Source organism: Fusarium mangiferae (assembly GCF_900044065.1).
Source record: "Fusarium mangiferae strain MRC7560 genome assembly, contig: FMAN_scaffold016, whole genome shotgun sequence".
In the NCBI taxonomy this organism is placed as follows: Eukaryota; Fungi; Ascomycota; class Sordariomycetes; order Hypocreales; family Nectriaceae; genus Fusarium; species Fusarium mangiferae.
Window position 1 is genome coordinate 297,499 of NW_024573936.1, and position 27,036 is coordinate 324,534.

Sequence of the window (27,036 nt, forward strand, 5' to 3'; positions counted from 1 at the left end):
TTTAGACTAGATACTTTGAGTACCTTGCATCAAGGCCAAATGTTTCAAGTGTTTAGTCGTGTCAAATAGTTTTGTTTGCTCCCTAGCTGCCTGGTATGTCTGTGGCTTTGACCCGGATACACGGCAAGGTATCGTGATGGCCAGACAAGTATTAATTAATTCGCAACGTCACTTGTCTTCTGACAGTCCATGAATGAAAACGTCGAACATAACAGCAGCACCGTGCACAGACGCAAGGCCTCAACTACTTCTCAATTAAGGAAGCGATATACATAACCAAAGGAGGACAACAGTTACCAGTCAAGTTGCATGTTGTGTGAGTTCACAAAGGTGAATCAAGAGAGCCATTGAAAGCTCGATGATTGATTGAGCCAAGACTTAGACCCTGGCTATACTAACGACAGAACAAAGTCCGACGAGAATGGAAACGAGAAGACCGTCGATGCAACTGCACAGGATCCCTGCAAGACAGGTCCATATCCTCTACCACTATTACTTCACCCAGACTCTGAGTCAATTCCACGAGCACCCTGTTCCTTCTTATCAGAGTCTTTGGCCTTGCCATAAGCAGAGTTGAAAGTCATCAACAACTCATTAGACTCAGGTCCCGATTCATCCTCATTATTGGCGACAATGATCAGGCATGCCATCGTGGACAACTTTGCATTTAGCGGCCTTACCGCAGGCTTCCTTCATGGCGGTTGGAGCTTGAGAGGGGATCCATCAGAGAGGGAGTCGCACATCCCTTCCTCAACTGAACCCACCACCACGTCCTCAGAAACAGACAGGTGAGCAAGGGCATTTCGAAGGGTGACAACACAATTGCTATGGCGAGCATAGGGTGGCTGGATAGCGTCGAGACGCTCGTGGACCTCATCCACAGAAAGGTTGGCACCGGCCTGGCATTTCAATACGTTAACGAGATCCACGAAATTGGGGAGTCTTCGGTGAAAGGTGGACTCACAGACTGAAGGATAGACAGATTCAAGGTCTTGCGACTTGCAACTGACTCTTGGAGAGCAAGTCTCGCTAGATTGTTCGGATTCATGAGATGTCCTTCCAGCTCGCGCCATGATGACCCGCAAGCCTCAAGCGCACGACGAATGCGCCAGATTTGACGTCTGTTAAGGGAAATTTCTCGATCCTGCAGGCGAGTCACAAAGTTCCAGTACCATTGGGCCGCACCTAGAAGCTCTGAGGGGATCTATGGGAATAAGTTAGATGCATTGCCGAGCACTCGTGAATGAGACTTACCGAGCCACATTTCTTGTGGTAGTACTCGCAGATAACACAAAGAGCGGAATCATCATTCGTGACACAGATGCAGGAGATATCGCGATCGATTTCCGAAATACAAGCAAGACAGGGTACACCGTCACTGCTTTCAGAACCAATGTCCTTGTCGTACTTGTAGTTAGAGAAGACAGCCGCGATGTGGTCAAGGGAGGCCATCGCGAAAGTGTTTGCGCAAACAAGGAACTCTTGAAGAGTTGAGAAGGGAAAAGAACGCGGCGAAGATGCAGAGAAGAATTGAAAGAGAGGGCAGAGGCAGAGATCACGAAGAGATGCTTGAGGGAGAAAAACAAAAGTGTGAAAACTTTTCTTGATTGTTGGCCTTGAGTGTTTGCCAACGATCCACTTGACCGTGTATCACTGCCTCCGGTCTGGCTGGTGGGCTTGCGCTGGCAAACAGCTGCCTACAAAGCAGCAATAAATCTGAGAAAACCACAGTCGTCAACACTCAAACTGAGCCAGATGATGCACTAAAATGGGATAAAAGATGTTATAAAATTGGAGGAATGATATGATTACCTCGAATTCATACATGCCATGGCCTTGGGCAACCCTGGAAAAGGTGCAATTACTCTTGCTCAGGGATGTCTTGCTGTGATCTCGAATTTCTGTTTGATCGATATTGTTGAGTTGAAATTTCTATAAATCCCACGTCCTCAATCGCTCCCAAACTGGATACACCTGGCTTTCGTCAAAAGCCTCGCAATTTGCTCTCGCAAGAGCACGGCGGGAAGCAAACCACATAAAGAGGTTATGATCCGCCCCTACTTCCTCAGCATGAGACATCACATCCTCTAGCCAGTCTTGAAAACGATGATCTTGTTCCTCTTCCAACCCTTGGTATTTGTTCTCCAATTCATCAAAAGACGCCTTCTCCCTCTGTAGCAGATCCCATACAAAGCGAACCGCGACGTCGAGACTAACTCGAACAGCTGTTTCTTCCTCTCCAGGACCGCCAATGTAGTCGTCGCGGTTCACATTGGATGCTAGCCCTGCCTCGAACAGTGGAAGAAAATTGATGGGTGAAGACAGATGCGCATCATCCCCTGTTTTGACGAGAAGAACTGTACACGGTTTTAACTGCTTCTCCACTCGATGATCCAATTTGTGAATCCTGTCATAGCCTTCCAACCCTGGCGGTTCATAGTATGGGCCTGTAGTATCTGGCAACGATTGATTATCAACAACCAGATACAGGGCGCGGAACAGATGGGACATGTGGTGACCATGCTCTCGCCAAGATCGTATGTCGCCTGGGCTTTCATCCTTAGGTGGCTCTTCTCCAGGATAACTCGAACACCAGTTTCTCCCAGGCTTAAACTCCACCAAGTGCTCTACATGAGTGGATACGTATTGAGATAGATCGCCATGAAACGTTGACAACTGTTCGAGATTTTGAGGACCGTTCTCTTGCAAGAGTAAGGGTTTGCCGAAAAAGCCACCGCGCTGGAAGACTGGTCGGCCGTTGTGGAGTCGTAGCCACTCTCGGAATATATACCGGGCGATCTTTTGACTATCAAAATTGTCAACTGCCCTATGTTCGAAATAGACCATTACTTCTTTATTTGACCAGTCGTCAAGATGATAGGGTCCAACTATAGGCTTTGAGAGATGTGGTGTGTTGACCGTTTTCATGCAGTGGTCTGCACGCCATCCAATCTTGAGATCTGAACACATCCGTATCTCTGCTGCAGAATGCTCGAAAAAAATTATTTCAAGTTCCTTATAGATAAGATGTGGTATTTCTTTGAGGGTCGCTCTCGCGGGCTCGAGATACTTCTCATTGTAGCCATCTTCAATGGAAATGGAAGCTGGGTTAAATACCTCCTTTGATAGGAGACGATAAGCAGAATCTCCAGGGGTACTCATGGAGATGATCTCCTGTTCGTTGCTCCCAGGAGCCGACATGGTCAATGATGGGGAGTTTGCCATGGCTTTTGGAGATTTTTGATCCTATGAGTTTTGGCGATAGAAGTTGACGAGAATTTCAAATATTTGAAGATATGGCTCAAAAGAACAGGAACAGGTTTATACTCAAACTCGGGAGGCTTGATGAGTCACCCATGTTCTCGACTCTCAATTTTGACTTTTGGTGATGAGTTCTTCGGAACTTTAAGCCAGTACATCGCTCTGTTACTGGTGGCACCAATGACAGTGCATATACTTTACATACTATGGCGTATCAATTCGCCGAAACTTACATTTATCACACCAACCATTGGTTAATTCTTCATGTAGTCTGATTGAAACCACAAATATAAGGTGGAAGTGTATGACTTGGTCCGAACTGCGAACCCAACTACTTAAACCATCTCAGGCGAGGCGGCTTAGCAACGATAATCCCTAATCTTGGACCCGGGTTATGGAAAATGAATCTCTCCGTCATGCATTTGTTGCACAAGGCGCAAGTGAGTCACACGAGAATTCATGTTTGTGTAACGGAGCCTTGATTTGTTCAACTTGATTGAAGCCGATGGCAAGATATAGCGATGTGATTGGGTCTAATGGAACCAATCAGAGGGATCTGGTGCCGGGCTTGGCTCTGATCCGAACTGCCACGGATGCCTTTGCGGACTCAAGATGCTGGCATCTGGTCTGCCAGCTGTCAACAGTGTCTGCCTGACATCACGCAAAAGACATCATCTCCTGAGAGAAGTCCTCTTCTCGCCCTCCTATATGCTACTCTTTCTTCCCCACCGCAGTTCGTTCTGCTAGACCTCGCCTCGCGGTTTTAAATCTTTTCACATTCGCAATACCGTCTTTACTCCCGCAATCTTAAGAGCTTTACGCACTGACCGCACTGATCGCCGACTCGTCCTCCAAAAATGTCCACCACTGCCGCCGTCACAGCTACCCTTCAGCAATATGAGTTTGACGAAGAGACGGGGTTTAATCGTCTTGCCGACTTCGAGGTTCCTTGCCTGCATTGCGTCCTGTCCGCCCATCGCTACCTAAGACTTGTCTGTGTGGTTGATGACATGCCAGAGCGATGCACTCTGTGCAAGCGAGACCACAAGACATGCACTGCCGTATGTATCATCATCGATGGTTCTGTGTACCTTCGCCCGACAAAATGCAGATCCCTCCCGAGCTGAAGGCTGTTGTGCAGACCTACTGGAACGCGCTTCATGCAGAGTTCACCGCCGATCGATCGCGTCTTGAGAAGTGGCGCGTTATACAGTGTGTTCTCGAGGCTGCGTCTGCTCTCCGATCCCTCGTCGCTGCTCTCTCGAATCCCTGCGGTACAACTCCTCGTAATCGCACCGGCATTGCTCCTGTTGTCCAAGCTCAGGAACTTGCTTCGAATCAGGAGCTTCTTACTCTTTCCTACCGAGGTCAGGTTAAGATCTCCGTTGCTTTGTTAACTTGTCGGCTCTAACTATTTACCCAGGCTCGCCCCGAGATCCATAACACAAAACATTTGCCGAACCGTCCCCGCCTACGTCGCCCAATGTCCTGAGGCTGATGCGTTTGTTGCAGTACTTGAACGCCTCCCTACTGCCTTCGAAATGCCCCTGGAGGGAGATAACAGTCGGAAGAGAGCCAAATTCCCCTCAACCGAACTCCCTGACAAGTTCATTGACGATATGGATCGCCTCGTCGCCGAAGGTGGCTCGGCTGCTCGCAATGCATGGCCTGGCCCAACCTGCAAATCCCGGCACTTGAAAGATCTGAGCAGCCTCAAATCTGATGGTCCTGGCCCCAGCGACGAGGAAGATAGTGGGGGACTGCAGGTTCTCGGGGGCTTTAGTGTATTGTAGCCTCTGTAATCTTCAGTGAGATGCTGCCCGGCCACGCACTACCAACGCCAAGGGAGGGATGAATCTCGACCCTAAGAGATGAAGAGATTTAGGTAAATTATCAAAATCTTGAAGGAGTTTTAGATGATTTTAGATGACTTTATTTTGAGAATTTGTGGTGTGAAATCTTAGGGTCTTGCTTCTCGTGCACAAGCTTTGCAAGCACCTCACTGACGTCATGTTGCTTCCCAACAGGAAATACACAGCAGAAGTAGCGTCGCTCTGCCTGCTCCACTCCTCACCGTTTCAACAACAACATCAACCGCAGCATTCTCTGGCATCTTCACCTGTTCAGCCAACTTCTGCGGGGTTTGCTATCAAATCTATTCGAGTTTTCCCTCTCCCAATCATCCTCGATTGTCTCATCCCCGGCGTCGACGATGCCTTGCCTCAACTTATCACTTCATTTCAGCCAACAAATCCCACCGTCCCGTCTCCTGTGGCTTCTATCCGACCTATTGGGCATCTCTTTGCGGTCACCTCACCGCTGGCCATAGTTGAGAATAGCTGCTCCAATCCGAACGGTTGCGACTCGCCCCGAATCATGACGCCAGACCCTAGTCGGCCGACAACTGGCCGACAGGCTTCATCACCGAACGTGCCCCTAAGGACTCACCCGCCTGTCAAGCACCGCTGAAAGGAAGATCACGGTCGATAGAATCCCGAAGCAAGCACGCCCTCGGGCCGGCCAAGCGGCAACAGAATCAGAATTATCCAAGTTGTAGCTCGAAACGTCTCCATCGCCAAGCCCCATGGACGCACCGACGCCGTCACCAGATCTCCTTAAAGAACTCGACCCAGACACAAGTGCCCCGGAGCAAACGCATGCCCGATATAAGCTCTACCAAACTGCATTGGAGAAGGGTCGCAGACTGGTCGCCGACCGCCAAGGTCAGAGGAGTGCACCCACCTCTAGATCATAAATACGAGATAGTCTACAAGCAGTACCGCAGCACAGCTCGCCCCTTGAATAAGGAACCGGCGGCATATCTCTGACGGGAAAACGTTGATACAAATGATCTCAGTTACTGCGAGGTAACTAGCAAGCCAACAATGTACAATCACTGCGCCTTGGTCAAGATAGCTCCCCAAAGCGGAGCATTTGTAGTGAGCGAACTTGAACGCAGGTTCGACTATTGGTATGTCTGGACGACATCTCTGGAGGCCAGGATGTCTGAGATTCTGTTGAAAAGCTGGGAAACAGCGGTGAAAGCCCAATCCCTTTCGCCGAACCTTCTCCGACGGGTCTGGATTGACCATATCGTCAATGTCGAGACGAAGCTCGTGGTTTAGGAGGCCATCCACCAATCGATCGCCGAGCACACAGAAAAGAACGACAAAGCCAAGCAGTTTCAATCCATTTCTACGTATACCCGACACCAAAACGCATTTTATGCTATTCTGGGGAGTTGCCTCGGGCGCATAATCATGTGCATGCTTTTCGACCACCAAGCAGAGCACCAAAAGTATATAATTCACTGGGTGGTAGTTCTTGGCAAAGCGGCTTTTGGGTTAAGTATTGGTAGCTTTATATAGATTTTATAAAATCATAATCAGGTTTGTTAATTCTTAGGGCAGTTTATAATAAACTTAGACCAGGTAATTTATGATAATTTTGATGAGTTTAGGAAAGCTTAGATTAAGCTTTACCTAAGTTTATATTCCCCATATAATTCATTTTCCAAGTCTTATGATCAATCGCATCGTGGGCCACAGCATCTGAGAGCCAGTAAATGGCCGTATGTTTTGTGCCTTTCGGTCTCGTGAGACTGGTCTCTCTGCTGCACGAAACTCAGTTTCTCGACCGTTGGTGCATACTCGTTTAGATATTCCACAGAGGAGTAAATCGTTTTCAGTATATGAGCGATACTATTGGTTGAATCAAGGAGTCATTTTGGACAACAGGAGAATGACCCTCTTATCACCCTTGATGCCTAAAGCTAGCATAGATTCATCAAACTTCAACCTACGAGAGTCTTCCATTTGAGCACATATAAGAGGAAGAATGTAACAAATCTCACCAATTCTGACTTTATTTAAACCACCATAAGTCCAGTCCTTCCTCACCCCCAAACAACCATAACTCTATCAATCCAAAGCTAAACCCTCTTTTTCTCATCGCCTTCATTTCTCCTCAGACTTACATAATATCCCCCTTTTAATCTCACAGCAGACAATACCGACCATGAATTTCCAAACGGAACCCGACGCCATACCTACCTATGAATCCGAACCACGCATCATCTGGATCGGGGATGCTGAAACCTTATACACTCTCCTCGACGATCTTCATGATATCCCAAAATTTAAACCACGCCTCTTCATCACCCTTGAGGGGAATTATATCGGACATGAAAGCAGAATCTCCATTATGCAGATCTACAACGCCATGCCCCATCGCGTCTATCTAATAGATGTATACTGGCTCAGTGCCATAACATTCTGGCGGGTCAATAGGCGCATGACTTTTCTCAAGGGTGTTTTAGAGTCCGAGGATATCATCAAGGTTTTTTTCGACGTTGAGAAGTACTCCGATGTACTGTACAGCCAGTTCAAGATCAGGCTTGCCGGTGTTCACGATCTTCAGCTCATGGAGCTGGCGACTAGCGGGAATCCTCAAAGGCTCGGTGACATTGACAGCTGTTTCTGGAAAGATGCCTCTTGGCGGTCGAAAAATGGGTGGTTGTTTTGGGATCGTCGAGGAGCGGTTCTTTCATGGTGCTCTCATCGAGTAGGCTCCCGATCCGTGCAGATCTTCCCTACGCCGTATTCTTGTTACGACGAAAAGCTACGGGCTCAACTTGGGCAGCGGGAAAGTATGATTGCTGCTTCGAAAAGCGTAATTGAACTGCCGCGGGGCATGATCTGTGCCACCGAGGAATCGCAACGGGCTCTTATGCGTCGTGAAGTCGACTGAGTTTGGGATTGTGTACTGGGTGTTTCATCATGAATATGGGAGTATATGATGTTTTGCCAGGGATTTCCAGAGTTTCCAAGCTAAAAAAGACTTGAGATGGAAAATTGTTGTTGGAAGTATAGTGGAATAAATAACGGAAATAGTACTACTACCAGAAGAGCATTACTCTATTGTATACAGACGTAGTCAGAAATAGACATTATTCCATCTACCCCACTGCATCATAGCGACTATGTTCTCCATGCGTTCCTATTCGGGCGGATGAAAGACATGCACAAGTCCCGTTAGAGCATGTCGATTCTCGGAGCCGGCACTTCTAGCTCCGCTTCTAGACACCCGATTACGGTATTTTTCTTCCGAACACTCTCTCACGAGGTTTGATCGTTCATTAAGGAGCGCTAGACCCATGCCGGAATAATTGGTGAAACATCCTTCATCCGAGCTGTGATTGGAGGAATAACGAATATCCCTGTACGGATCCTACACAGCTCCGCGTATTTAGCTGAAAGTCATGCTTGGGCGAAGGTGCTACTTAAGAGAACGCTGTCCCGCGAACTGAGGTTGACTATTTTGAGCTCCCTCACGATCGTCAAAATGGTACTATTTCGGTTTCTCGCATTCCTGTCCTACTGCTCGGTCGCTTTGGCCTTGACCTACAAGGGCGTCGACTGGTCTTCTGTTCTGCTCGAGGAACAAAAGGGCATTCAATACACTGCCGGCGGTTCCGCTCAACCTCTCGAAAAGATCCTCGCCGCAAATGGCGTCAACTCAGTCCGCCAGCGAGTCTGGGTGAACCCATCTAACGGCGACTACAACCTCGACTACAATCTCAAGCTCGCCAAGCGTGCCAAAGCTGCGGGCCTGAGCGTCTACCTGACTCTTCACTTCAGTGACACTTGGGCTGATCCTGGTCATCAGGCTATTCCCTCCGGATGGCCTACCGATATCGATAACCTGGCCTGGAGACTGTACAACTACACTCAGCAGGTCTCCAACGCTTTCCAATCTGCTGGTGTTCCTCCTGCGATTATGTCTATTGGAAATGAGATCACCGCCGGGCTTCTCTTCCCAACCGGCTCGACGAAGTCTTACTACAACATCGGCCGTCTTCTCAACTCTGCAGCCTACGGTATCAAGGACTCTTCCATCAGCCCCAAGCCCAAGATCATGATTCATCTTGACAAGGGCTGGGACTGGGGTACCCAAGAGTACTTCTACACCCAAGTCCTCAACCAAAAGGGTCTTACCCTCGGCGCCTTCGACGCCATGGGTGTTTCATACTATCCTTTCTACGGATCAGGCGCTACGTTCTCTGCGCTCGAGACGTCTCTTACCAACATGGCCAACAAATGGGGAAAGCAGATCTTTGTTAGCGAGCTTGACTGGCCTACGTCTTGCCCTTCGCCCGCTCAGCCTTTCCCTAGCGATATGAAGAACATTCCTTTCTCTGCTGATGGTCAGACGCAGTTTATTAAGAAGGTTGCTAGCATTGTTAGCAAGGTCAAGGGAGGAGCTGGGCTGTACTACTGGGAGCCTGCTTGGATGAACAACCAGGCTCTTGGTTCTTCGTGCCCCTCCAACACTTTGTTTTCGTGGCCTGGAAAGGCTCGGTCAAGTCTTTCTGTCTTCAAGAGCATCTAGGCTGGGCTAACTTCCTTCAAGTTACCCTCACGGTTATATACTTATAAGAACAAGTACATATAATTTTCCAATGTCAAGACAATCTTGCCTCATGTCCAATATGTTTTAACTTCATCCAATGTGATAGGAGCCTTATGTAGATGGGAGAAAATAGAACATGCCAATGGTATCAATGGTGCATAAAAAACAACAATTCCAGTACAATAACAAAGTGTCTGCCTTGCTCAGCCGCAATCTGGTTCGCCTTGACACGTCACCCCGCACTCGGCCAGCTCACCATTCTCGTTTTTCTTTTTCATTCTTCCACTCTCAAAAACGCCTCTAAATCAAATAAGATTCTTCAAATATTCTACAATCCAATAACACACAAAAAATGTCCGGAGCCGAGGCGGCGATCGCTGGCATAGGATTTCTTTGCAATGCGATGCAGATCGTCACTTTCGGTAGAGATATCCTCCAAGTTTACCGCCAGGTTCGGGATAAAAGCAATCCTGACCCAAGATTGGAGGCCTATCTTGGAAGCGCGAAAGCTTGCTTCGATGATATTAACAGCTCTGCTTTGGCGACCTCTCAGGTTCTGCCGTCGACCCGAGACCAACAGCAGATAATTGACATTGGCAAAAAGCTGGAGGAATCCATGACCCAGCTCCAATCCAAATTTTCAGAGCTTCATATCGATGATGCATCTAGACGTGGATTCCGCGGGAAGATGGAGATGGGTAAAAAGAGTCTGGCATCTCTTTGGCAAGGAAAGGAGCTTGAAACTCTTGAGGTAAACCTCAAAAGATACGAGAGCCTTCTTCATGGTGTCGTACTACACCGTATATGCAACCAGTCTCAGGCCGCAGAAATCAGTTCACAACAGTCCTTCAGCGAACTTAATACCAACCTACAGTCAGTCATTAAACAACTGGCAGATGGCCGCACATGGATGTCCGAGCTTTCAATCGAGTCACTGGAGACGAGGAACCGAATTACCCAGGAGCATGAAACAACACGTGCAGCTATCAACACAGGGTTCACTACGACAAATGGCGCCCTTTCGAGTTTCCGCGACTCGGTGTCCCGAGAATTCGAGGATATGGCTCGACGCGACCAGAGCAAAACCTTCGAGCAAGAGCACGACCAATTACTCCAAAGCCTCCGATTCTCTGAGATGAACAGCCGCAGGAATCACATATCTGAAAACTACCCTGGCACCTTCAATTGGGTCTTCAAAAACCCCGTTGACCGCAATCGCGGCAACTTGTTAAGGTCGGCCAGCACGACATCGGATCCCGATTCATTTCCTGCGTGGTTAGAGTCTGATGCCCACCAATTTTGGATCAGCGGCAAGCCGGCTTCTGGAAAAAGCTCGCTCATGAAATTCCTTGCGACAAGTCCCCTCACACTACAGTATCTGCAAGCCCAGGATAGCAAGTTTCAAATCCTCGCTCACTATTTCTGGAAGCCAGGGCAGCCACTACAAAAGAACATAGAAGGGATGGCACGCTCTCTGCTCCATCAAGTGCTTTACAAGAACCGTGTTCTCGCCCAGCGGCTATGGACTGAGCAGCCAAATGTTCAAGATAAGCGAGATGGTGGAGACTGGGATATGAAGGGGCTAAGGAAGGCTCTCTGCTGGGCAATCGAGTCTTCTGGCAATACTTATTGCATTTTTCTCGATGGACTGGACGAGGCTAAAGAATTCGAGGACCTCCCGTGGGGTGACCATCAAAATACCCAAGTCATCTACGACTTGCTCAAACTCGACAATATTAAGCTATGTGCATCCAGTAGGGAAGAAAGTCCTTTCTGCCAGTTCTTCGCAGGCCAACCCCACCTCAGAACCCATCAGCTCAATGAGTATGATATTTATCATTATGCGGAGAGTATGCTAGAAGTATCTGGGCTAAGTTCTTATGATCGATCTCGACTTCTATTAACAGTCGTAGAGAAAGCAAACGGTGTGTTTCTCTGGGTGGTCTTGGCCGTCAAGAGCCTCAATCAGGCAATACGTTCAGGCGGTGCCAACGAATTTGAGGAACGACTCGCACAGACACCATCAGATTTGCAAGACCTCTTGGTCGATATGTGGAATCGCCCAGGAGATGATACCAAGTTGCCAACTTACAGCATCGAGTCTTCTCGCTTCTTCAGTCTAGCCCTTTCGGCAATCAAAATAGACGAGTACTGTTGCTATGGCGGTCTTTCTCCGAGACTACCTCTCCATTCAACGCGATCATTACTCGTCATGACTACAGCCCTGGAGGATAAGTCATTCACGTCAATATTAAGAGAAGGCCGAGAAATCCTTGCAGAAGAACTTCAAGCAAGATGTGCGAGGGTAAAAGATCGATTGCGTTTGGTTTGCCGAGGTCTCCTTGAAGTAACGACACTAGATGATGTCCATCATTCATGGGTTGGAAATAGAGCCCTTTATGACTATGCCATGACAAAGGTCGAATTCATACACAGATGTGCATTCGACTTCATTACCGACACACACTTTGGACGTCAGTGTCTTTCACTTTGTCATTGGTCATCAATTGACAAAGTTGAAAGGTTGCTTGTCGGCCACCTAGTCAAATCCCGATTTCTATGCTACACGTCAAAACGACACTATTTGAAGGTAACGAACGGAAGGACATATTTAAGATCCGACGTTGACTACCACCAGCTAGTCCCAGCCTTACGTATTACCCTAAACTCATTCAAGGACAATATATCCCGCCGAAATATCATTCTTGAGGAAATGAGGGATTGGCAGCAACGTGGCTTATTTTACAATCACTCATATTGGCGTTATCCAATCTTGTTCAAAGCTCATCCCCTCCTGGGAGAGTTGGAGTTTCTTGAATATGTTGCAATGGTGGCCAGCCCGAACATCATCGTTATTGAACTGTTAGACCAATTGTCTATTGATCGTCTGGCAGTCGCTGTTCCTGTTCTGCTCTGCGCGTTGGAGGATACCCTCGGGTATTGCTTGAATTTTATTGACTACCTTTTAACCCGCTTACAAAGCGCGACTGACAAAGGGTGGCAAGGTTATCCCTTACAAGTTCAACATGACGTGAGAAATGCAGTGCGTCTGCTGCATTCGTGGTTCGTCATGCAGTGTCTTTGTCTTTTACATGACGAATGGACTGAGGATGGACATAAAATCACAGATCTACTACACCGCTTTGGCCGTACTCTATCTCCAATGGATTGGCTGTGCCCGTTGATTTTGGAATTTGGGGTGGATCATAAGATCGACTTTATTTCAATAAACAGCGAAGGGGAGTTCTTTGGACTTTGGCAATATACCCTGGCTATTGGCAATTTCGTTACTGCCTACCACTTACTTGGTCAACTTTTACCAGATCGGGTAGGTTGTGCTCTACACGTCCAACCTCCACAAGACGCCAAAGAACGGTTTGAGATACTTTCCGTCAGACATGATGCAGATTCTCTAAATGGTGACAAAGAGTTTTTTTCACCTGCAACAGAGTATCATCTAGATATTGCAAACTGTATAAAAGAGAGCTTATTAGAACGCGATGCTCAGATTAGACAACAAAAATGGTCGCTCTTGTTGGAAAACATTGAGACGGGCTTGGAATGGATAGGCAAGGACACATTGGGATATTGTATTAGGGAGGTCAACAAGCGGGGCTTGGAACTGGTACATCCATGGGTGAATGTTGTCATAGACGATTAAGATACTGTAGCAGTGAATCACAACTGGATAGGTCAGTAAAGAGTGTTGTCCATCTCTTAGACCGTCGAATGATCTCCAATAAATTTAATGATCCAGTAACAATCTAAGTGAGCGGTAGTCCATTCAAACAATCAAGATGTCTACCCTGAACTCACCCTTGTAATTGGCTCATCCCAATCCCAAACCAAATTTAATTCAAGGATCGTCACCGTATCACCAAAAACAACAATAACCTTCCTTCCTTATCTCCTCACGAACTTTTGTCGCTCTCCCAAGAAACCAAGTCTTGGCCAACGCAACATAACACGGGGAACTTTGTAAAAATGGTCCAAAGCGGCAGGTCTAACACCCCTGTAGCATTCCACATCTAAACCGCTGCGGGAAGGCGCCTATCTCACTAGCCCTGTCGATCCCCGGTATAAGCTTAATCTCGTCCCGGAAGTTAATCCACTATAAGAACAGCGTAACACCGAGCAACCTTTTTCTTGTTCTTTTTTCTTTCTCCTCAAGGTTTCTCTTCTGCAGCCTCAGTTCAATCGTTCATCATGGTCGCGAAATTACTGGCCGCTCTTTTGGCGCTTGCCCCGTTGGGTCTGGCGATTGATCCTCCCAGACAGCCTCATCAACCTGTTGGTGAGGGTGATCGCCTACTCACTTTTAATGAGACGAGTCCGAGCGCTAAATTGAGACCTACTACCATGAGCGTAGAGTGGTCATCCGCTGGTCAAGACGGAAACTATATTGTTCTCAGCGACGACGGCGATCTCGTTCTTGAAGACATCGTCAGCGAAAAGACAACAAAGTTCGCCACAGCCGATAAACTCCCCAAGGATCTTCACGAGTACTGGATCAGCAGCGACGCCAAGCGCGTCCTCGTCGCGTCAAACTACACCAAGCAATACCGCTACTCGTATTTCGCAGATTACTTCATCCTTGATGTTGAGTCTGGCGAGAGCGAACCTCTTGTGAAAGACCAGGTTGGCGATATTCAGTACGCACAGTTTGCGCCGAGTGGAGAAGCCATTGCGTTCGTGCGGGGCAACAATCTTTACATCCGTGATGGCGAGGGCAAGGTTGACCAGATTACGACTGATGGTGGACCGGATATGTTTCACGGTGTGCCTGATTGGGTGTATGAGGAGGAGATTTACGGCGGACGCTCGGCGCTTTGGTGGTCGCCTGATGCAAAGTTCCTTGCGTTCCTGAGCTTCAATGAGACTGGTGTCGGTACCTTCACAATCCCCTACTACATGGATAACCAGAAGCTTGCGCCGACATACCCTCGTGAACTGGACCTTCGATACCCCAAGGTTGGATCCAAAAACCCCACTGTCGAGCTCAATATTCTTGATCTCTCGGATCTGGAGTACAAGCCTATCCCTGTTGATGCTTTTGAGCCTGAGGAGCTCATCATCGGTGAAGTCGCTTGGGTCACCAAGGATCACAGCGCCCTTATCTACCGCGCTTTCAACCGCGTTCAAGACCATGATGCTCACGTTGTCGTCAACCCTGAGACGCTCAAGTCAAAGACCGTTCGCGAGCGAGACGGAAGCGACGGATGGCTTGAGCATACTCTCTCCATCTCCTTCGTCGGACCTTTGAGTTCCAAGAAGAAGGATGCTTACTACGTTGATGTTTCAGACGAGGATGGTTGGAACCATATTTACTTGTACCCCGTCAACGGCGGAAAGGCTACTCAGCTTACGTCTGGAAAGTGGGAAGTTTCGACCATTCTCAACATCGACACTGCTAAGAAGCTTGTTTACTTCCAAGCTTCGAAGCGACACTCTACTGAGCGACATGTCTACAAGGTCTCGTGGGAGACTAAGAAGATCACTCCTCTCGTTGATGACAAGACTCCTGGTTACTGGTCTGCGTCGTTCTCTTCCAGCGGTGGTTACTACATTCTTCACTACCAGGGCCCTGACGTTCCGTACCAGGAACTTTACACCACCAACACCACCAGCAAGCCTGTTCGTACCCTCGTTGACAACAAGGCGTTCTACAAGAACATCACGCAATACAGCTTGCCCAACATCACATACTTTGAGCTCAAGCACCCTGATGGTTACTCCCTGAACGTCATGCAACAGCTCCCTGTCAACTTCGATCCCGCTAAGAAGTACCCCGTTCTCTTCACGCCCTACGGCGGCCCCAACTCCCAGCGTGTCGCCAAGTCTTTCCAATCCCTAGGTTGGAAATCCTACATTTCGTCTGATCCTGAACTACAGTACATCGTTTACACCGTCGATAACCGCGGGACCGCCATGCAAGGCCGCAAGTACCGCTCGCTCGTTACATCTCAGCTCGGGAAGCTTGAGCCGCTTGATCAGATCTGGGCTGCCGAAGAGCTCATCAAGAGATATAGTTTCATCAACGCTGATAAGATTGGAATGTGGGGATGGTCGTATGGTGGATATCTCACAGCCAAGACGGTCGAGGCAGACTCTGGAGTGTTTAGCTTCGGTCTCATCACCGCTCCTGTATCGGACTGGCGCTTCTATGATTCCATGTACACGGAGCGGTACATGAAGACCCTCGATGAGAACAAGGATGGATATCTCGAGACGGCAGTCCACAAAGTCGATGGTTTCAAGAACATCGCCGGCAGTTTCAGTATCCTCCATGGTACTGGTGATGACAACGTTCACTACCAACATGCCGCTGCCATGATTGATCTTCTTGTCGGAGCTGGTGTTTCGCCTGCGAAGATGAAGATGTTTGCGTTCACGGATAGTGATCACAGCATTGTGTACAATGGCGCTTCGCCTTGGATCTACAAGTATCTTACTGCCAGGTTGTACGATGAGGTTAAGAGACAGCCCAAGGCTAGAGCACTGACGCACCAGTGGAACAAGAGACGGGTTGAGATTGTGGCTTAAGGGCTGTCATTGTTTGTGTAGATTGATAGAAGAATAGAAAGTCTACGCGATACAATGATTCATCGCCTACAACCGTGAGAATATGTCGCGTGATTCAAACTGCTCAGATTCTGGAAAGTGTCAAGGCTTATGATCATCATAATGTTTACGACTCTTTTTGATGATCTCATCCTAAGTCTTAGGGTCCTTAGGATAAGCCTTAGGCCTAAACTTAGGTTAGGATCCTAAAACTCATCATCAAGTTTTCTGAGACCAATCTGAGAGGGGCTATATGTCGCCCTGCTCACTACTATGTTCCTCTTCCATCCTTTCGCGACAGCGCTGTGGAGTGGCTTGGGCAGGCCCACGGCGAGAAACACCTTGCCCAGCAAAGCGAACGGCGATGCGAGGGGTCGGATTACTGGCGTCGACGCATCCCTGCATCACAGCGAGGAAGTCGACGGGGAATCACCCCGGCCAATCCGCTTCATTGCGAGGGTTTTCGTTGTCGAGAGGATTACGAAAGGCAAGGGGCAGCCGTAGAGCGTTGTAGTGAAACGCCAACTTCACTGTACTCCCGGGCGTACCCCGGGGCAGGGCGACTGATATTGTCCTTGATCTCATAGCCGTGCCGCTCACTACCTGCCTTGATGGGGAATTGGTTAGCGACGAAGCATTGGAGACTGATAGGCGAACTAATCTGGACTCGGTAGATAAGGGAAAGGTATTCCCGATAGAGGCAAGTTCTTGGACTTGGAGCACAGGAGCAACACCTATGTGGTTTCTCGAGGAGGCTCGGCAAGGATTCAAGACGTCGACGAGGGAGCGGAGCGCGGAACTGAGTTCGTTGAGGCATTGTACGAGTCACGACACGCCAGCGTTGGAGAGAGGAGAGCTTCCGATCGGCGGTGGCTTCGTGGTCAACCTGATTCCAGTAGTAGTGGACTACACCCTTCAGTTCCGGTGGGATCTAGGAAATATCAGGCAACCGCTCAGAGAAGGTGCGAAGACAGGGATACTCACAGCAGTGCACTTCTTGTGGTTATGGCTGCACTAAGTGCAGCAAGTCTCTGTCTTGTCGATGACGCAAACGAGACGGTTTCTTCAGTGGATGGCGAGCGCGCATCCAAGGCATTGCTGGGACTAAGATGAGCTAAGCCTTATTCGGGGTCAAATTCATACTCCTCAAGAGCTGCGATTGCCGCAGAGGAGATGGACATGGCGAGGCGAAGCGCTGGCGATCAGGGAAGATTTAGGTATCGTATAAGAAAAGAGGGATATTTTTGTTGCGTAGAGGCGAAGCTGAGGAGAGACAACGAGGGTGAGAAGGAAAACTCGATAGTGAATTGGAGGGAGCTTTTTACCTTCCTTGACAAGACGGTGGGAGTAGCGCGGAAGAGCTAGAGAAACACCCGATACTGTCAACACGGCCAAAATAACTGCTTTATTGATTCCATCATGGTTCACATATGAGAAAGCTCACGTTAGGCGATGGCCCAGACAGCTCCTGAGTGGCGAGGATACTATTCTATATGCAGATGTCCAAAACAAGTGGAGATTTAATACAACATCTGAGGTAAAAGGTCAACTTCACGATGATGAGCTCCGTGTCTCCCAACTAAACACCCGTCCCAAAGAAAAAATGCTTCTCGTCGTGCTCGCGGTTGCGTTACTCCCTCTCCTCTCCGCTCTAGCCTTCTTCTCCAACCTCTCCAACTCCCCTGCAGGATCAAGAGATAGGAACTTAATCACCGCCTTGCTCGACGAGTAAAACCTTCCAAGTTCCTTCCTAGCCGTGTTTCCATCAATGTCCTGCTGGTCCGGATCTGCACCCTTGACACGTAAGCGTAGGATCATTCCTTCTCGACTCGCCAATGAGATTCCAGTGGATGACGAGCAGGCTAGGATAGGGAATACTCCCGTATTGTCTGTTATGTTCACACGTGCTCCTGCATCGAGCAACTTTCTCATGATTTTCAGGTTTCTCTGCGCACAAGCTATGAACAAAGCTGTCTTACCATATGCATCTTGTGAGTCGATGTCAATAAGAGATGAAGCGTCGTGACTGTTTGGATCAACGTGTGTGAGGCTTGAGCGATGTCTGGATCCGTTCAGAGCATCTAGAAGGAGATCCGAAGCCCTGTGATCATGACACCTGCGAAGCGGTGTCATCCCTTGTCGATCCCGGATATGCAATAGAGGTGGTACAGTTAGAAGACTTAACAAGGCTGCTGTGTTAGTCCTGTCGACAGCTAACAGCAGTGCTGTATCCCCACTCGCGTTCTTGACAATTAGGAGATCGTTCTTCATCAACTTTGGGAGTATCTTCACATCGATGTCTCTATTCAGGGTCGCTTCGTGTAAAGCACTGTTACCCCTGGAGTTGAGTCGATGTTTGACCACCAGTTGATCTCCTTCAATAAGCACATCAAATCCTTTCAGTTTGCCCCTGGCTTGGGTGAGTGAGCAGTGCCAGTGAACCAGAGACAGATCTGACCAGTCTAGGCCCAATCCCATTTACTTTGGCTTCTGAGAGGCAATTACTCCTACCCGGGACAACAAAGTATATAGCAACACTAACTTGACCAAGTCTCCCGTCATTTCATCGTGAAGCGGTAAGTTCAACCCAGATCCACTATCAACCTATCTAACACGATGCAGAGTGCCTCAGTAGCTATCAGCATGAATCTCTTCTTCGCAGGTCTTTTGTCAATTCTGCTGCCAGAGATCTGTGATGCTTTCCACGCAAGAGGGACACTGGGCGTATTATCTATTCTCAACGTGATTGAGTTCATCCTGGCCCTCTTCTCCATTGAAGAAACGAGTAGTTGGAGTTTGGTGGACCTTGAAAAGGTCTATGAGCGCCCAAAGATCCAACTGATGATGTGGGTATGGCATGAACAGCTCCCTTACTTTATCCAGAAGTGGATCCTCTGGAGGAGGAGTGTTGATGAGCCTGTGCCATATAATAGCTATGGCGAAGAGGGACACGGTGGTGAATCGGAAACAGAGATGTAAAGCTTGGGAGAAGGGCGATAAGTGTGGATTGTCACTGGTGGCACATCACACGAGAGCATCGATCGTCCTACCAAGACAGATCATAGCTGAGATGTAAGAACAAAACCATGACCCTTTCACTTAGCTTAACGAATGAATGGAGAGGATTGTGGAGATGAAAGAAGTGCCCAACAAGCGCAAATAATAATCCAGTAAAACCCACAGAGAGACTGCTAACGACCACCACGGCTTCGACTACTCTCACCGCGCCCTTCACGCTTACGGATGCTGCAAGAAAGACTAGAGGAAGGACGAGTAAGACGCCTTCTAGTAACGAGCTGAATAGAGGAGGGGTCAGCGAAGAACAATCGGCGAAGGTCAGGCGGCCTTTGGCTTACGCGGTGTGGCCTGGGAAGACCCTCGACTGACGGGTACCATTCCGACAAAGGTAGGAGGGCAGACAGGAGCATTACGCCCACTATCGCGAGCTTCGTTCATCTTAGTAATACCTAACAGCTTCCTGAAGCTCTTGAGGTCGGTCACCTAGGTCCCCATTGATAGGCCCACAGGGGGTCTTGACGGCGTTGGGAAGGCGATGGAGCGCTCGCAGACAAACAGCCTTAGAGCCATCGCAAGCGTATTACGGTGTCACGGCCGCAACGCGAGCGCGAATTTCCTCTAGGGGAGAAATTGGCACCAGCCTGAAGAGTTATCAGCGGCCAATCAACGCTAAGCAATCGCTATGGCTTAAAGATTGGAAAAGTTGCAGGGAGAGCAACTCGCGGTTCGACGCAGCGTCACGATCGTTGCTCGATAGTTTCCGCGGGTCTGAGACCTGTTCGGCAGGCTGCATTCACTGACGGTTGACAAAACACGCCAGCGTTATCCTGAATTAAAATTGTAATAAAGAAATTAAGATCAACAATAAGGTGATTACTTACAGGTAAAATGATTTCAAATGATTTTTAATAATAAAATTATATAATAGTAAAATAATAAAATAGTAAAATAATTAAATAGCAAAATAATAAAAAGTTTAATTATATTAATTAACTATACTTTAATAGTAAACTAACTAATAGTTAAATTCTCCAGACTCAACTTACTTTCTTCTTTCTCCTTACCAAACTTCAATTTCGCCTCTCCCACAATCTCTCTCCCGCACACGACGCGAAAGTGCATGTATCCCAAGTCGTCCTCGACCACCATGACAATCAAGATAATAACTCTGTGGATCTTCAGCTTTTTCCACTGCAGCGGTGTGGTGATCTCCTTTGTCTCAAAGTCGCTCAGATCCACGTTACTCAAGTCAACATGAAGCTCGCCTAACTCCTCAACGGCTTTTCATAACAACTGGTGAGAAGAGTACTAATAAGGAGTATGGAGTGACTTACAGTGATGCGACTGCTTTTCTGGAGCCACAGCTAGCGAGCATTGATATAATGTTTCGACCCATTTCTTTTCTCTGCCCTCCAGAAAGTTCAGGGAGTATGGTCGAATGACTACGCTGTCTGGTGTTATTACCTCGCCCTGATGATGTTGTAAGAGATGGAATATTAGAGGCCCAGGGTACTTGAAGACTTACCCTATTTACCATCCAGTCCATGAATCCCCCGATGCGCTTTGACCCGTCGAAAGGGTCTAGGTAAGAATCATCTTCGTCATCGATACCTTCTCTAAATGGTTTTGCCACTTTGGTCCCAAGATGCCTCCTACATTTCTTCTTTATCACAATTGGGCCGTCAAGACCGCGAAGGGCTGCGCCAAGACATACAGCTTCCCATCTAATAGAGACCTCTGTTATGAAAAGGCATCTCCGGATGGAAGTGGCTGACTTACGACCTTGTTGGGTTTAGAAGTTCAATACCTGGCGGGCACCACTCTTTGAGCTTGTTAAGGAGGTACACCGATTCACCAAATCCACCAACAAGACATATCGTCTAAGCAGTATCAGGTAAGCAACACTGGTTTCTATGTTAGAGTTAAGGAGATAGTACCTTTACCTCAAGTTGGCTTTCGGTAAGTGTCGCTTGGATCTGCTGTTCCAGTAGGACGATAATTTGTTTGACAACAGGGTCAAAGAGACTCCTCATGTCTTCTCTGAGAGTGTATCAGTTTCTTCTTGTACAGACTTGAAGAAATATGCGAACTCACGTCGTGATGATGACTTCGTTATCATCTCCATCGTACCATTGAGAATCAGGGACCTTCAATCTGAGGTCGAGCCGATACTTCCTGGAACGCTTTGACACGCCAAAATCACGTTTAGCTGACTCGAACTGGTTCATGAACTTGGTGCCTCCGCCTTTCTTTTCATAGGGCAGAGACGAGAATGCGGAGCCAAACCGTTCTTCCATCAACTTGTGTAAAGCACGATCTATAGTCGTCGATCCACACTTGCCACCTATCGCGATTGATCTTAATATGAATACTAGCTTATAGCAAGGCAACGGGATAATAACTTCACCTTCACTGACGCAGGCTTGATCCAAACTCGGTTTTGGATAGGCCACTTGAACTTTGTATGAGGCGAGATCCTGGCAAGGGATCTTAGCCTTCCTTCTTGCAATATAGTTTCATTGCGAAATTGGGTACTTACCACTGTTCCTCCGCCGCAGTCGCATACCAGAACACCGTCTCCCACCTGGGTAGTCACGTCAGAGTTAGCCAGGATTGGCCTGTAACAGCTGCTTAGAAGACGAACTGTACCTGGACGAGCTTACTTTCACCATCCTTGATCAACTCACTCAAACAAGCGATCGCTGCAGCTTCCGGCTCCCGTACCATATGGACAGAGTCCTTTTCTCGTGATCCAAACCCAGCCTTCAGCGCAGCGTTTTTTGTTGCATCTTCTGCTCTGAGACTCCAAAGGGCCGGTACAGTGAACCAGAATTCGATCGGGCTTAGTTCGACTAATGTGCCAAACTTGTCGACCAGAAGTGACATAACATGGGAGTATAGCTGTGCCAGAAAGTCTGTTACCACATCCTCAGGTGTCTTGTTTCGAGGAGTAAGGAGCAGGCCCGGCCCGTCAACCTCAGTGAGGGACGAGTCGTCAAAGTCGGAAGGCTTAGTGAACCTGTCAAGTAAAAGTTTGGTCCAACAGTATGTCGTTGCACCAGGGTCAATATCGTAGCCCCAAGAGAGCTCAGGGGAATACGAAATCTTGGACGGCACGAGCCTTTCATAACCTACTCTTCCACCGCTTCTTTCTCCACTACCCCACTGGTCCACAAGCTCAATACTCTCTATGCCCACAGCGGTGGACCAGACAAATGATACACCTATTGATGTCAGAAGGTAGTGAAAAGCGAGGGCACCAGCCATGGCATACCAGAATACGTGGTTCCGTAGTCTACCCCAACGATAAGCTTTCTCTCGTCGGATTCAGACGTCATATTGGAGGGCGGGGTCTGGACGCGAAAGAACGTGGAGTGTATGGCTAAGTGGTTTATCCCTAACTCAAAAGTACTGATACAGGTGATCTTGGTGAAGAGCTAGCAGATGATATGGGTGCTTTAATAGACCTTGCTCGGGTGATGTTTTATTAAGCAAAAGGAGAAAGCTACCATGCCCAGGTTCCCAGTGGGCCTTTCGGAGTCCTAGAGTCCTAGTCTCATGCATGGCAAGGCAGCAGAATCCAAGTATGCCTTGGGGGCTATTGACGCAGCTGAGGTCCGGTGTGACACCCCATGCATGACTGACCCAGAGACTAAAAATGCACCTTTTGAGACCTTTCTCTGGCAAGTTACCATTTTGGAGACGGAAGGAAATGGCTGCTAGCGGGAGCTGGGCTTATAAGGCCAGCCATTATCTTCATAGTCCAACCTGCGATCTCTTTTGTTTGCAGAACACATAGAATGCAAAATGTTTTCAAGCAATCATCAGGTCCATCAGGACAATGAAAAGAAGGCCGACTGCTGCGAACGCCCCAGCCAACGAGGTATGCAACCAGTCAAGATACGTAATTACGACAGGAGATTGACCGTTGGGTAGCTGATCACCAAATGGAGCATGGATCAAGTGACGCTTCAGAAAGAGAGAAATCTCAAAGTCCGGGGGAGCCCAGACTCAGCGAGGATGCCAGGGAAGACCTTGATATATCCCTCACATCCCAAGATCAAAAAGGCGAATCGGAGGATATGGACACTGCCAAAGCTCATCTCAATTACAGCTTCAGTCCGTATAGTAACAGCCCCATTGAAAATCCTGGGGGCTCCGCAATGAGCACAGGAGCTTTATCTACTGTGGCAACAAGCAATGAGCGTCTGGTGAATACCTTACCGGTACATCCTCGAAACACCTACTCAACTCAACCCGGTTCGCAACACGCAACAGCATTCAATGGTCAGAATAAAAGCACTGCGCTCACCAGAGGACTAGGGAAAAGCCCACAAGACTTTTGGGGCGAGTCCTACCCTCCCGGGATAATAGCCAAGGGGCCGGGAGCCGGGGTATCCGCCTCTACTGTGACACACTGGCTCAACTTGTCGCGGCACTGGAAAAGACTATGGGTGACGTCAAACACACAAAATGACACCTTAATCGCCAAGAACAAGGGTTTGAGTGCGGAAAACGAAGCTTTACTCAACAGGATCCACGATCTTGAGTCGAACATAGAGCAGCTCAACTTGAAGTACGCGCAGGAGCTCACCAACCGTGAAAGACAATACCGAAGATGGGAGAGCAATCTTGATGGCAAGATCAAGAGGCTTGAAAACGACAAGGAGGCGCAGGAAGAGAGCATACGACGTGCTCAAGTGGCCGCACAGGCCATGATGGAGCAGTGCAAGACTTTTGCCTCAACTGATAGCGAAGTCGAGGCTTGGTTCAAGACGAACAGCGACAGCTGGTACGATTGGGCCAAGTCCTTTGCACATAAAGACCCCTCGAACCTCACCAAGCTTCCAGGCGATGCCTGGAACGACCCTAGTGTGTTTGTGGCTTTACAAGATGGCAGGCTCCCGGTGGGGTTGGCGGCCGACCAAAAGTTGCCATACTTGCTTCTGCAGGGCATGATGACCAACTTCATCTGCTCGCATGCGTTTGGGTCACCATGGTGGATTTTTGAAGCACTAAACCAATATGACCCGGACCTAAGTGAAACCAGGCGCCTATTAGACAAACATGTCAACGATGCGGAGGCAGCCCAGAAGATCTTAGCCTCAATACGTACAGAGGTGCCCACCATGCGTCAGAACATTGACCGTCTTTTCCAGCAACTACAAAACAGTACGCCTTTGGTAACACGCTATGCATCGAGATATGTGCTAACAATTATGTTTAGTTCCAAAAGACTCTCGCCATAAGTTTAGAGTATCGCTGGTGAGGTTCTTCTCTGCTCATGGCATGGCTGCTGATGCAGAGAGCTCGCTTCGAGGTGGGGAACAGGCTCTACTTGACGCGCGAACCAGATTTGCAGGACACTTGACCAGCAGGTTCCTCGCTGGTCCAGCGCACTACTTGCTCCGCAATCTATCGGAGGAGGAATGGCAAGACTGTTCGAGTGGCCTCGAGGAGCAGATTAACCAGGCCCTTCAACAATCCCTAGGCCTTTGGACTCACCGGTCTTACATGCGCTGCTACGACCTTCCTATCTTACAGCAGCTGGGGCAGGATGTATTCGAGGCGGGTTCAGAGCTCATGCAGCCTCATCAGGCTCACCAACTCGGTCAGCTCAAGCGGGCGCAACACCACGGCACGCCTGTTGTCATGGTTGTTCAGCCAGCCATAGTCGTTTGTGGTACTGAGGAGGGTCAGGATTATGGCCGCATCAGACGTGTCTGGATGCCAGCTAAGGTGTTGATTGCGGGCGCACCAGTGTCTCATGACAGAAAGGAGGGAGGCCGTCTGCATGGCTGATATGTGATATGTCAATCGCTTGGACATTATTGCAGTGCATAACTAGCTATACCGAATCTGTTTAACCAATAAGTATGGAATAAATACGAATCTGACCTGTTTGTTGTCGGATGCATTTGCATGTTGGCCATCCTTTTCAATGCCCCGCCATGGTCTCAAGCCAATAAGGCTGCATTGTTCTCAAGACATTGGCTAATCAAAAATCAGCCCAGCAAATAGTTCAGCCACGATGCGTCATTTAGGCCGTAAGGCTTTTATGCATAGAGCCACGACTGGCAGGTTCGCCTCGGCCGCATTATCGCCTCTTTTGAGGCTGACATGATCACGCAGTAGAAGATGGGGAGGGGCTTGCCCACGTTCAAGGAAATCACCTTGGACGAACAACCCCTGCCGTCTTGGCTTTCTACAAATCGATAAGCTACAACGCCATGATGATCAAAGGGCAGCCAACAATGGTGATTGGGGTTATGGGTGTGACTGGTTCTGGCAAAAGCACTTTTGTTCGCACGGCAAGTGGTAATAATAACGTTATCGTCGGACACTCACTGGAGGCTTGTAAGCATCGCCCCTAAATGTTCATATCATCTAGATTTACAACTCTATTGCATAGGCACTCAAGAAATCACCGCGTTCGAGTTTAATACCAACGGCCAAAATATTATCTTGGTTGACACGCCTGGTTTCAACGACACTTACAAGTCAGATACGGAGATTCTTCTTGATCTAGCAAAATGGCTTGAGGTAACTTACCGTCAGAATGCTAAACTAACTGGCATCCTCTATCTGCACCGCATCACAGATGTTCGTATGGACGGGAGCGCTATGCGAAATCTCAAGATGTTCCGTAAGCTGTGTGGAGAAGATCCAATGAAGAATGTTATCATTTTGTCTACCTTCTGGGGACAAATTGACAGCCAGAGAGCCATAGCGCATGAGGCTGAACTGAAGACAAACCCTGACTTCTGGGGTACTATGATTGAACATGGCGCCCAGGTATCGCGCTTTGATGGTACTCAGCAATCTGCTGTCGACACTCTCATGTCTCTTGCAACAAAGGCCAAGATGACTCTCGATATACAGCGCGAGCTGGTAGACGAAGAAAAGCCCTTAGGTGAGACTGCTGCAGGCAATGCTGTCAACGAGGAATTGCATCGCCTCGAGAACAAGTACCGTGAGAAGCTCGACGAGATTCAGCAGGAAACTGCCGCAGCTCTGGCAGAGAAGGATGTTCAATATGAACAAATCCTCAAGGCCGAACGTCAGAAGATGGAGCAGAAGCTTGAACGAATCCACTCAGACCAGGAGATGCTACGCCAAGAACGGCGCGAAGAGATCCGCCGTATTGAGGCTGACAACAAGCGCAAGATCAGCCTCCTCCAGAGGGAATACGATGGAAAGCTCCAGCGGCAGCAGCTTGAAGCAGATCGACTTCGTGACGAGGACAAGGCAGAGATGAGAGAGCAAATGCGTGAGGCACGCTTGCAGAGCACAGCCATGCTGGCCCAATTCCGCGGGCAGGTCCAGGAGATTCAGGACCGTAGTGACGAGCAAATCAGAGAGATCAGGGATGAAAATGAGGCTTTGAGGACGGAGGCAAGGAATAACGCCACACAGGGGAACTTTGGGGGAAAGCTGGCACAGCTGGTCGCTTCGGGAGCTCTGGCAGCAATGGACCCCTTGGCGATCCCCGTGGCGTTGGCCTCTCTGGCGGATTTTGTGAATGAGTTTTGACATATCAGTACTTGACTCTTTTTTGTACTGCAAATGTCACGGAAGCAGAACTTGTGGTGGTCAGAGTAGTCAAGTCGCAGACAATGATGCTCGAAGTAAGTTTCGATCTGGGTCAATTAGGCAGAGAGAATTACGAATTGGGATTTATTTTTTATCGAGACTATGCGCTTATTGCCTTCCAAAAGCTGAAGGTAACTGGGATTTTAAAGTGTCATTGCTTGGTAGGTCTCGGTTAGATGCCATGAGCTTTAA

At 48.5% G+C, this 27,036-nt stretch overlaps 13 protein-coding genes across 13 annotated transcripts; 9 read left to right on the forward strand and 4 right to left on the reverse strand.

Moving 5' to 3' along the window:
• Positions 1-497: 497 nt before the first annotated feature.
• On the reverse strand, positions 498-1,452 carry FMAN_10781 (uncharacterized protein; the record flags this gene model as incomplete). Its single annotated transcript, XM_041823717.1, has 4 exons — positions 498-659; positions 765-899; positions 965-1,204; positions 1,255-1,452. The coding sequence occupies 4 exons, from the start codon at positions 1,450-1,452 to the stop codon at positions 498-500; spliced, it is 735 nt and encodes a 244-aa protein (XP_041689269.1).
• Positions 1,453-1,932: 480 nt separating this feature from the next.
• FMAN_10780 (uncharacterized protein) lies at positions 1,933-3,225 on the reverse strand (the record flags this gene model as incomplete). Its single annotated transcript, XM_041823718.1, has 1 exon — positions 1,933-3,225. One exon carries the CDS (start codon positions 3,223-3,225, stop codon positions 1,933-1,935), a length of 1,293 nt encoding a protein of 430 aa, XP_041689270.1.
• Positions 3,226-4,118: 893 nt separating this feature from the next.
• Positions 4,119-5,054, forward strand: FMAN_10779 (uncharacterized protein; the record flags this gene model as incomplete). The annotated part of the gene is made up of 3 exons (XM_041823719.1): positions 4,119-4,228; positions 4,279-4,653; positions 4,685-5,054. The coding sequence occupies 3 exons, from the start codon at positions 4,119-4,121 to the stop codon at positions 5,052-5,054; spliced, it is 855 nt and encodes a 284-aa protein (XP_041689271.1).
• A 1,092-nt stretch (positions 5,055-6,146) lies between these two features.
• FMAN_10778 (uncharacterized protein) lies at positions 6,147-6,386 on the forward strand (the record flags this gene model as incomplete). The annotated part of the gene is made up of 1 exon (XM_041823720.1): positions 6,147-6,386. One exon carries the CDS (start codon positions 6,147-6,149, stop codon positions 6,384-6,386), a length of 240 nt encoding a protein of 79 aa, XP_041689272.1.
• Positions 6,387-7,278: 892 nt separating this feature from the next.
• On the forward strand, positions 7,279-8,010 carry FMAN_10777 (uncharacterized protein; the record flags this gene model as incomplete). Its single annotated transcript, XM_041823721.1, has 1 exon — positions 7,279-8,010. One exon carries the CDS (start codon positions 7,279-7,281, stop codon positions 8,008-8,010), a length of 732 nt encoding a protein of 243 aa, XP_041689273.1.
• Positions 8,011-8,604: 594 nt separating this feature from the next.
• Positions 8,605-9,651, forward strand: FMAN_10776 (putative arabinogalactan endo-1,4-beta-galactosidase; the record flags this gene model as incomplete). Its single annotated transcript, XM_041823722.1, has 1 exon — positions 8,605-9,651. One exon carries the CDS (start codon positions 8,605-8,607, stop codon positions 9,649-9,651), a length of 1,047 nt encoding a protein of 348 aa, XP_041689274.1.
• Positions 9,652-10,024: 373 nt separating this feature from the next.
• On the forward strand, positions 10,025-13,333 carry FMAN_10775 (uncharacterized protein; the record flags this gene model as incomplete). Its single annotated transcript, XM_041823724.1, has 1 exon — positions 10,025-13,333. The coding sequence occupies one exon, from the start codon at positions 10,025-10,027 to the stop codon at positions 13,331-13,333; it is 3,309 nt and encodes a 1,102-aa protein (XP_041689275.1).
• A 545-nt stretch (positions 13,334-13,878) lies between these two features.
• FMAN_10774 (uncharacterized protein) lies at positions 13,879-16,215 on the forward strand (the record flags this gene model as incomplete). The annotated part of the gene is made up of 1 exon (XM_041823725.1): positions 13,879-16,215. The coding sequence occupies one exon, from the start codon at positions 13,879-13,881 to the stop codon at positions 16,213-16,215; it is 2,337 nt and encodes a 778-aa protein (XP_041689276.1).
• A 496-nt stretch (positions 16,216-16,711) lies between these two features.
• FMAN_16219 (uncharacterized protein) lies at positions 16,712-17,414 on the reverse strand (the record flags this gene model as incomplete). Its single annotated transcript, XM_041823726.1, has 3 exons — positions 16,712-17,164; positions 17,218-17,242; positions 17,377-17,414. 3 exons carry the CDS (start codon positions 17,412-17,414, stop codon positions 16,712-16,714), a joined length of 516 nt encoding a protein of 171 aa, XP_041689277.1.
• A 1,171-nt stretch (positions 17,415-18,585) lies between these two features.
• On the forward strand, positions 18,586-19,212 carry FMAN_10773 (uncharacterized protein; the record flags this gene model as incomplete). Its single annotated transcript, XM_041823727.1, has 3 exons — positions 18,586-18,652; positions 18,785-18,809; positions 18,858-19,212. The coding sequence occupies 3 exons, from the start codon at positions 18,586-18,588 to the stop codon at positions 19,210-19,212; spliced, it is 447 nt and encodes a 148-aa protein (XP_041689278.1).
• A 1,050-nt stretch (positions 19,213-20,262) lies between these two features.
• Positions 20,263-22,589, reverse strand: FMAN_10772 (uncharacterized protein; the record flags this gene model as incomplete). The annotated part of the gene is made up of 9 exons (XM_041823728.1): positions 20,263-20,531; positions 20,586-20,721; positions 20,777-20,975; positions 21,031-21,131; positions 21,195-21,291; positions 21,346-21,728; positions 21,791-21,835; positions 21,901-22,475; positions 22,526-22,589. 9 exons carry the CDS (start codon positions 22,587-22,589, stop codon positions 20,263-20,265), a joined length of 1,869 nt encoding a protein of 622 aa, XP_041689279.1.
• A 469-nt stretch (positions 22,590-23,058) lies between these two features.
• Positions 23,059-25,053, forward strand: FMAN_10771 (uncharacterized protein; the record flags this gene model as incomplete). The annotated part of the gene is made up of 3 exons (XM_041823729.1): positions 23,059-23,134; positions 23,188-24,423; positions 24,479-25,053. 3 exons carry the CDS (start codon positions 23,059-23,061, stop codon positions 25,051-25,053), a joined length of 1,887 nt encoding a protein of 628 aa, XP_041689280.1.
• A 452-nt stretch (positions 25,054-25,505) lies between these two features.
• On the forward strand, positions 25,506-26,784 carry FMAN_10770 (uncharacterized protein; the record flags this gene model as incomplete). Its single annotated transcript, XM_041823730.1, has 2 exons — positions 25,506-25,608; positions 25,664-26,784. 2 exons carry the CDS (start codon positions 25,506-25,508, stop codon positions 26,782-26,784), a joined length of 1,224 nt encoding a protein of 407 aa, XP_041689281.1.
• Positions 26,785-27,036: the final 252 nt, after the last annotated feature.